The sequence below is a fragment of the Etheostoma spectabile genome, chromosome 19 (assembly GCF_008692095.1).
Source record: "Etheostoma spectabile isolate EspeVRDwgs_2016 chromosome 19, UIUC_Espe_1.0, whole genome shotgun sequence".
NCBI classification, from domain to species: Eukaryota; Metazoa; Chordata; class Actinopteri; order Perciformes; family Percidae; genus Etheostoma; species Etheostoma spectabile.
In genome coordinates, this window is record NC_045751.1 from 15,184,224 (window position 1) to 15,194,308 (window position 10,085).

The 10,085-nt window shown below is 42.0% G+C and overlaps 1 protein-coding gene and 1 long non-coding RNA gene across 4 annotated transcripts in view; both read left to right on the forward strand.

The window, feature by feature from the left end:
- Positions 1 to 4,596, forward strand: part of zgc:194930 (uncharacterized) — an 18,665-nt gene extending 14,069 nt beyond the window's left edge. For 2 of the 3 annotated variants that reach the window (XM_032544560.1, XM_032544559.1), the window contains exon 3: positions 2,610 to 4,596. In XM_032544560.1, coding sequence (XP_032400451.1) covers positions 2,610 to 3,366 — 757 coding nt within the window. In that variant the 3' untranslated portion in view covers positions 3,367 to 4,596. The remainder of the gene's footprint in view (positions 1 to 2,609) is intronic. The other variant, XM_032544561.1, reaches the window with a different exon arrangement.
- On the forward strand, positions 818 to 1,138 carry LOC116707275 (uncharacterized). Its single transcript, XR_004336452.1, has 2 exons — positions 818 to 878; positions 915 to 1,138. It is a non-coding gene; the product is annotated as an uncharacterized LOC116707275 (long non-coding RNA).
- Positions 4,597 to 10,085: the final 5,489 nt, after the last annotated feature.

Genomic DNA, 10,085 nt, shown 5'->3' on the forward strand with positions numbered 1-10,085 from the left:
AATAAACATTCCTATAAAGAAAGACAACCCTCTACTTGGTTTGGTCCAGTGTTGTCATCCATGACCACCCTATTCCTATTAAACAGGAAACGCTTAGGCCGGCCCCTCCCCTAACAATTGTCCTGCATGGTGTAACAAACAATTGTAGGTATTAACACAGGAAAACCATTAAACCATGTTTAATGGTACTGAAACTAACGTATGACTGTGTGTCTAATTACTATAGTTAACGACCTGTATGGGACAAGTGGTGAGCAAATCTACTTTGTCACATGCCGCCAAAAGCCCAATAGAGCGGAAAACAGGAATTCCCCAGAATTAATTTACTCACTGTATAAGCAAAAATACTCTTTTCAAATGTAAGCCTAACACTGGGGAGCGTCTGCTTTGTCTCTGTCTGTATGACATTTTAAGCTTGGAGAGATTTGATTTAGGTCCAGTAACCACAAACACTCACGCGTTTCTTACATAGACATAAAATTGGTATATTTTTATTCAATATACCCCAAAATTTGACATTTTGTCTGATTTTACTGTCTGTTTTGTCTCGGTCATAAAAACGAAAAAGGGCAAAATTGCAGAAACATAGTTTAAGTGTGTGCGTGCGTGTGTCTTTTCTGAAAGCAAGCCTCAAATTTCACCTTGGCACAGCGGCAGCGCTGCCCAGGAGCAAAATAAATGGAAGACATTCATTTTCTCAGCTTTCCACTGTGAGGGGAGACAGACGAAAGGATGCAGGGTGTGAGAGAGAGAGAGAGAGAGAGAGAGAGAGAGAGAGAGAGAGAGAGAGAGAGAGAGAGAGAGAGAGAGAGAGAGAGAGAGAGAGAGAGGTGCTTAAGTCAAAGGGTGAGCATGTTAGCTTTTGACTATACAAATGTGTAGGCGGGGGAGGTTATTGTGTGTCTGCTTACCAGGAGGGGATTTATAATAAAATATCTGAAAGTTTTAAATCTCAAGACTTCTTAAGAACATGAATACTGATAAGTGGGAAGTAAAATCCAAAAGGGGGTTAAGATTAAAAACACAGCGAGCACAGAAAAGAAGAGGGAAGAGGACAAGTTAAGACAGAAGGAGGAGGCAGCGATTGAGACAATAGATGCAATAAAGCTTTAAGGAGAGCGCTCATACCCAGGAGAAGTCGAGTGCAAAGGGATGGTGGATTTGTGAGCTGCAAATACATAACAACAATGCTGAAAGAGAGACAGGGAGGAGGTTTGTGTCGAGGCACCTGGCGAGGTGTGAGATGGAGTGAACTCTATCGGGGTTGCGAGGCTCGGAGGAAAAAACAAATAAAAGGACGAAACATGAGGCTCTCGCGGCAGGCGATGTCTGACAGCCGGTTACACTGCCCACACAATAAAGCCCACCTGCCAACACTCCTAATACCTGTCGAGGTGTGTGTGCACGTGTCATCTTGTGTTTATATGCCCTTGTAAGAAAATCCTCCAGAAAGAGGTATCAGGCTGTCCTTACAGCCTACAAGGAACTATTTAAAAAGGTATAGAGCTTAAATGAGCATTAATTAGTCTCAGACCTTCATCGACCTCAACCATCCTACGAGGAATTGGGACATCTCCGGATCTCTTGGAAAGAGAATATGGCGGTCTGTAATTTACACAATGGAAGACTCAGCAGAAGAGTGAGCAGGGATTCAAAAGACATCTAACATCACAGTGATGTTAAATTATGTATCAGTGCTGCTTATTATTTATGTGATCGAGAATGGAAATGGAAGTGAAGAGAGTGAAAATGGCCCCTTAGCATTCAACTTTTGTCACTCATTTCAATGAGCTGAACTCTTTGGCATAACTAGGGCTCCCTAGTTTTTGAAAAAACTAAATGTTAATTTATTTGTGTTTATTATAATGTATTGTTTTGTTTTTTTGTTCTTAGACTCGGCACATAATCAGTTGCCCATTTCTTTCTATAATCAAAAGAGTTACTATCACCAGAAGACCATAATGTTTCACAGCAGGAAACAGCTCATATTATAGTGCACATTAAGTCAAGGGGAAATTTTATGAGCCTAAGGATCAAATTCAGGATCATAAGATTGAATTTTGGTCCCCAGTTTGGTAACCACCGACCTAGTGATCATTAGCCTCTACCGTACAAACAACTAGGGTTATTGTTATTAGGCTGAATAACATAGTCTCCTTTAAATTGGAGAATATGCTTTTTTATTTTCCATAGTTAGCTAGATCAGAAGATTGATAGAAAATTGGGGGGGGTTGATCATGCACAAAAATACCAAGCATTTGGGGAAGATTACAGTCAGAGGCCTGCGTACACCTCCCTGTCATCTTTTCTCTGCTCCTTCCAATAACTGTCTGCATAATATATCTGACATTCACACGAGCAGTGCAAACATTAGTACAGCCACGCCATGATGCAGTGTAAACATCAAGCGAAGACACTGCCATTTAGAAAGGTGTACTGACTGCACAATGTGGTATCCTTGTTTCCGTCAGTGTACGTGAGTGTGTTTTCATCGATCGCCGCGGGAACATCTGACTCCCGGAGCTCAGTCAGACGAATAGACACTCAAGTCAAACGTAACTCTGACCTTTCCGTCTCTGTAACACCCTTTCCGTCTGTCTCCCTCGCAGCTACATCTATGACCCCTCGGTGGCGGTGGATGGGAGGAAGTCCGACTCTGCAGCCAACTCGCTCTACCAGCCCCAACGCCATCCCGGCAGCGACCTGCTCCCCGACCTCAACCAGCAGAAGCAGGGCTTCAACAACCTGGGTTACAGCAAGTCCAACGAGAGCACACTGAAACTAGAGGTGGACAACAACCACGTCAACTACGTCAAGCACGCGGCCCCTGCAAAGGAGCTGCTCCGGCAGGGGAGCACGCCAGCTGCAGACGGAGGCCTGTACATCATCCAGCCAGAGTCACTGGGACCGAGATGGGTCAACCAGGAAAGAGGCCCGATCCAGGTGCCCATTTACCCCAACATACAAGACGAGTACGAGAACCAGAGGAGCCAGGGCCAGCGGGGATGCAGAGCAATGAGAAATGAGTGGGACAGCTCCATCATTGAGTGTGTGATTGGCAGAGAAAGCCTGTCAGCAGATGAGACAGACGAGGGCGTGGGCGGGACACCGGAGCCCCCGTGCGACACGGGGGACGACTGTAGCGCCCTGTCGGTGGACGTCCACACCAGCACCACCAGCCTTTCCTCGGCTGACACCAGGGATGAGCCCACACTGCCAAAGAGTCTGGATGTATCCACCATCGAGAGCGGGATCTCGGTGATGAAGAGCGATGACGAGGAGGAGGTGCACAGCGTTACGGACTCGATGGTGGCCGAGGCCCTCGCTGCTTTGGAGGCCGCCACTGCCGGGGAGGACTGTGAGTGACAGACCCCCCGCGCTGCCTCTCGCTTATCACCAAATAAGACCTGAATGTGACTTGATGGAGCATTCCAACCCCCTTTGTGTTTTTATCAAAGAGCATGGAACGAATGAAGGAAAACTCTCCCTACAAAAATAAATACAGATGTTATTTTTTGAACTCAAAATGTTAGATATTTTTTTATTGTGGTTATACTGACAGAAGATGATGTCTGCCTTGTGAATGAGGCAACTTTTTCAATACCACAAATGAACGGATGTGTAGACTGCAGCCATATCGGCCTGTTTTGTATCAAGTGTATTTAACACTCCATGGTCCTAATGAGCCTGTATGTGCTCACTCACTACTTTGCCATGTCCATACTGCCCTTGTTAGAAATTAGAAGAAAACCCAACATGTTGCCTTTATCACATTTTGGCTCATTTTTGGAGCAAAGCTTTGATAAATGCAAGCCTAGAGTCAATATTTCCTTTGTAAACAGATTATGCCATGGCTTGCTTACTCTTCAGGAACCTCGCTCTCGTTTCACTGAGCAGGCGAAAGACTAAAGGTCATTTTTTTTTATACCTATTTTGTCTCTATCTCTTGTTATTTATATCTTCCCTTGTCATCCTTTTTTGATTCACTGTGAGAAGAAACTGGATGTTGTTGGAGAGAGAACGAGGAAGCGGTCTTATTTATATCTTATTGTTTTCATCAATATTGTATCTACTTTGAAATTTAGAAAAATTAGTGAACACAGTCCTTTTTATGTCAACTGAAAATAATGTAACTTGTTGCACAACATTACAATGTAAGACCATATCAGATCTATTCACATTTAAATCTTCTGCACGTTACCAAAGTGAAATGTACCACCTGGACATTTCTCTCACCTTGCCTTAGTTTTTCAACTTTAGCTGAATTTTGAATTATTGAATTATTGGTAAATAAACCACAAAGAGTCCATCAATTTACCCTACTAGCTCGGTTTTTTATTTATTTTGTAAGACAGGCTTTGTGTTTTTTAGTCTGGCCATTGACATTAGTTCAATCTGAAGCTTGTTTATGTGCCTAATAACGAACTAACTGAGGCTAGATGGTTCAGAGAAAAGAGTGTGTTAAAGCTTTATGAGCTGTTGTGAATTATGACGTTCTTATTTTCTTTCACCGCATCTCACCTTTACACTCATTGTTTGCCTGCCAAATCATTTCTACGTATTATATATGTATTGTAAAATAAAGGAATGTACTTTAGAGAAATTTGGCCATGTCAGGTACTTTGTGTTGCATACGTATGGTTGAGAATGTGAGAGAATGGATGTTATGGCTATACAGAAGAAATAGCGACGGGTATTAGCTAGGCAGCTAACTCTAGGGCTGGAGGAGGACACGCTACTTTCAAAAGACTTTAATTTAACCTTTTTTGCCTTTTCGTCTTCTTTAGAGACCTGCAGATCGGTTTTGATGTTGCTGTACTTTTCTCTGGACCTAATCAGTAAATCTCCGGTAATTTTCTCTGTTAGCCTAGTAAGCTAATGGTTTGCCATACGGTAATCTCAATCGTTTTTTGCTCTTTTACATAGACTGCATAAAGTAATGGACTAAGAGTGGCTTAAACCTGCATTATATCTTAATTTTCTGCAGGAGGTGACTCCACTGGCTCCCAAAAAATGAAAAATCGGCACCTTCCCCTCTTTATCATTTAGCTTACCGCAGCGCTGTTAAAACCATAGACAACACTGGCCTGGCCTCATCATCCTTCCCAGCTCCGCCCTCTTGTCTGAAAATCGTTTTAAACAACCAAGAGGATGACGGCCAAGTTTTCAAACTTGAGGCTTCAAAACAGTAGTTCACAAACCAATGGGGGACGTCACTGCTGCCATATAAATTTGCCATATAATTTCTCTGTTTTAAATGCTGGTGGCCTTCAAACGGATTTTGGTTCAATTACAGACTTTTTCCCTGAAATAACTTTGTTTTCTTAACACCTGTTTAGCTGTGTGTGAATTTCTCTTGCTTCATTACCCCACACACACATCATTAGCTCCCTGGAAATTTACAGGAGGACAGTGTTACGTTTATTTTGTATTTTGAGTTAGTCATCCAAAAATGCTGTATTAAAGTGCTCATATTATGCTTTTTTGGGCTTTCCTCTTTCCTTTATTGTATAACATATCTTTTTTGTGCAAGTAATGGGTTTACAAAGTGAAAGTTCCTAAAGTCCACCCCAAAAGGACTTACCATCTCCAACAGGAAACACTGTTCACAAACTGCTCCAAACAGCTCTATTGTAGTCCAGCCTTTACTGCCGTGATGAACGTGTGTCTCTTTGTAACACACAATGTTCGCCTAGCTGCTAGCGTGGCACGTCCTCATACTCTGCTTCTGACTGGCTAGTAGTCCTTACCTAGCTACTGAGCATGTGCGACTCCCAACAAAGATTAAACAGAAGTGTGATGCCTCACTCTGTGGCTAAAACGGAGAGCTCAACACACAGGGTGAAAAGAGGAGCTGCAGCAATGTGCAGTACAACAAAAATATGCTTTTTTTTTTTTACTTAAACCATGTAATATTCTGATATAACAATGAGCATAATACGAGCACTTAAAATCTTCAAAATGTCAAAACAAAAAGCAAATCACTGTGGGGACTGTGGTGATTAAACCTTGTCATCACAGCATTTAGAGCCTCGGCGGGCAGCGTCCTGGGCCTCGGGGCCTCGGATAATGAACACCGCAGGGCTTTTTGCTTGAACTATTAAGACTCACCCTGAGCACCGTGGACATTTCCACAACAACCATGACTAGGGAAAAAAGGCCAGCTCCTCGCGGCAGGAGAGGCTGTTAGCGTGTCTGTCTCCGTGTCTCTGTCAGGGCAGGAAATGGAACCGAGCCCTGGTAATACCAAATTATCCTTTCTTTTTGGACACTTATCTATTCCTCTCACCCACTCCCTTCTATCTTCATCTCTCTTGCTTTGCCCTCGTGTCTGTAATTGCTCACCATGAGTCTCACAATTACAGTGTACTCTCTTTAGGCCTGAAACTGGGTTCTCTCTGTTGTTGGAGTTTTTGTTTTTAGGCATGGCAGGGTTGAATGTTTTCCACAAGGTATATTGACTTTTACATAAAGGAATTTTTATGAACAGTCTTTGGTCAAATAGCCTTGGCAACATGCTCGGTTTTACTTGCAAGAGGATTTTTCATAGATAGTTTTCAAGCCAATTCCATGTCAATACAGCCCAATGTCACAGGGACAGTCTGCCAGCCTCCAGGCCACGCTGAGGCCTGTGGGTCCGGGAAAATATTCACAGTTCTTTTGAGCATTTCCTGCAAAATGAGTGAACAAGTAGGTATGTGTCTCTATGGGCTGTTTTTTATTTTCATTTTCCCCCCATGATGGACAAGACAACTATTGGATATAGTGGCATGGCTGTTTAAGTCAGCAGTCAAATCACAAGCTGGAGAACAAATGATCCTCTTCTTCGGTACTGACTACTTCCAAAAAAGCAAAACCCCATTGAAAACAAGGCTGATTCAACAAGACATCTGTCAAGATTTTTTGAAGAATCAGATCACACAAACAAACGCTATGGTGGCTCCTTTTCCAACAACTGGTCAAAGACAATTTTCAGAATATGGTTTTTCCTTTAAGAGGTTCTAAAGGGACATCTTATGTTTGCAGTACAAGAGAAAAAAGTCACACCTGCACCAAAGATTGTGTGAGTGTGCATGAGAGAAAATACGATAACAGAACATTTCCATATTTCCATGGAGTGTGATGACAACAGGATCGGCTATCAAAATAGTGCTTAATCAAAATAGTGACTCATCTTTTCATTAATTCACAAGTGACAACAGAGCTGGGGGCCGCTTGTGCGTCACCAGATTACTTTGATCCTTTATAGGATACACAGATTATGCAAAGAGAGATAGATACAGTCGATAGATCAACAAAGATTTCAACCGCTGGGGATTTCTTTTGGCACTCAAATGTTTGAAAAGAAGCGCTGGGATATAAGCAATAAACGTATGTGTGATAATAAAACTACTCAGGTTACATTAAACCACAGTCCAAGGTTGGTTAGCAACTTCTTCAAAATAACAGCCTTTGAGTTAAGCAAAACATAAAAGCCTTAATGTTCACAGGAATATGTACATGATCACGTCTCTGAAAATTCTTTATCTCCGGAGAGTCACCTGATCGGCTGGGCAGAGATGGCGGCTTAAGGTATGCCTCCTTGTACACATGTACTTTAATTTAGAACGCAGCTTTTTTTGAAAATGGATGATCTTTCACTTTTAGTTTGGAATTGTGGCGGACTGAATGCTCCTCATAAGTGAGCCAGCACTCTTGGCCTACTAAGAAAGAGAAATGTTGACATTGCATTGTAACAGGAGACACATTTGCTGCAGATGGATACTGGCCAGTTACAGAGAATTTGGTCACTCCATGACGTTCTTTTTGCCAATGTTTCTAACAAACTGTCAGCTATGCTTTGGCCCCATTATCTCACATCTTATCAAGACTTGGAGATTGGCTGAAACCTATTGCCATGTAGCTTGTAACCGGCACACTTTCGCCCCTATGTTCAATAACACAGCACTCTTGATCGGGGGGGGAGGCCAATGACAGCCCCACAACGGGAAAAGGGGAGACTTCATTGTCTCAAAGACATTTTATCGAGGTCGGCTTGTTATCTTTTTCTGATTTACACAACGCATTCAGTCTACCGCATTCCTCTTTTTTCTTTTACCTTGAATTAAGATCTGCAGTCAAGGCATACGGTATCCCCTGGCAGAGGGCTCTGCCCATCCATCCTTTCCGGAAGTTATGAACTGTGCAGCCTAAAAACTGTGGTATCAAGGCGTTATATGATGCTTAGTGAGATCTGGAAATCTGGCCCTTCCTATTGAGAGGATCTGGGTGTGCGATTACCCAGGCCTGAGTATCGATCTTGACTGGCACGATCACGCAATCTAGACCATCAGCAGATTCACTACAATTTCATTCATAGGACATATCTAACCCCTGTGAAAATGCATCACATGAAAGTAATTAAAAGCCCCTTATGCACTCTCTGCCCCCCCAAAAAAGCACATGATCTGGGAGTGCTTCCCCGTTGGTCAGTTCTGGAGCAGTAAAATTCACTTGTAATAAAAAAAAAAGATAGGATAATAATAACATGGGCCTGTTTGTTGCGTTTTTTGTTTATTAGCTCTTGCCAGGTAAAAACCTTGTATTGCCACATAAGCAGATAGCCTTGTTTAGGCTGAATGTTCGGCTTCATCTGAAGATGCATTGAGAAGGTTTTATGAATGAGGGTCTAAAAAAATGGTTCCAACCCATGGAGAAGCATTTTAAGCTTAAGGCTGGCATTAGTTTACATGTTTTCTACTGTCAACAAATGCCATTAAAGGCCAAAATAAAATGTCTCATCTCTCAATACTTTTTGTCGTCTCTCTCTAGCATTCCTCTTTTTCCACACTCACAACTCTTTGCTAAGGTGCAAGAACCGAAAACATTACATTTTAAAGAAGAAAACCTTCAGTCACTCTGGGATTGAATTTTAAAACTTCCAGTCTCCCGTCTTTCATCAGGGCAACTGTTTGACAAATGGGGAATTTCGAGGCTTATAATGACGTCAAATAGAGCGCACCTGTGCTTGATCTTGCACAAGCACACATGGGAAATGTAGTTCACAATTGCAGTTCCCAAAGGCATGAAACAAAAAGTAGGCCTACAGCAATACAGGAAGCAGTCAAGAAATCTCAATAACAGAAATAAGTAACAGAAGTTGTCATTCTCAGTTTGTGTGATATAAATATTGAGCTTGCTATATAGTTGAACATTGGTAACAACAATTGTAAACTACATTTCCCATGTAAACTTTAGTGAACAAACACAGGTGTGCTCTATTTGTTGTCATTATCATTCCCTTTGGTCAAACATTTGCCCAGATGGATGTCTGGAGACCCACACCTGGCTTTTTGATTAGACCAGGGGTCTTTTTAAACCAAGGACCCCTTAACTAAAAGAGAGATGGAGCAGGGACCCCCTACTACATATATTGTATAAAATGAAGTTTCATATTAACCTGCACCTACTATAACGTGTAGCGCGGCATACAGCCTTTAAACATAACTGTTTTTGCATGAAATACTAAGCTATTAAAATAATTGGTGGCATGATTTTAATGTTACACATACATGTGGCACAGTGAATCTGTGGGTGGCTATCATCAGCAAGCCTATCATTAGTGGGGATTTATATTTGCTAACAATATGTTAGAACATTTTAATTTATGATTATAAAATTTGACAATAACCTGGAGGCCCCCCTGCAGTGACTTTGAGGACCCCTTAGGGGTCCCCGACCCCCTGTTGAAGATCTCTGGATTAGATGATTGATCAAGATTAATGAAGTGTCTAGATGCGTTTTAAAGTTTTGAGTTTGTCATGTTAATTAGTTACAATAAACACATCCAATGTATCTCAACTCCATATATAGTCTTGCAACCTTAAATATAAACTAGTGCAGCAGACGTGTGTTATTTCCACAGTAAAAAAATTGTACTCATCAAATGGTCTATTTACTCGTCTCTGTGTAACATTTGCTAAAAGCTTGAGCTTCTCTTTACACTGCCACTTACAGGTTTGGCATTCTCTTGACTGCATCAGCGGTGTCACTACCCAATGTGAGTCGAGTGCAGATGTGAGTCGCGCATGCTCAGATTTAAACGG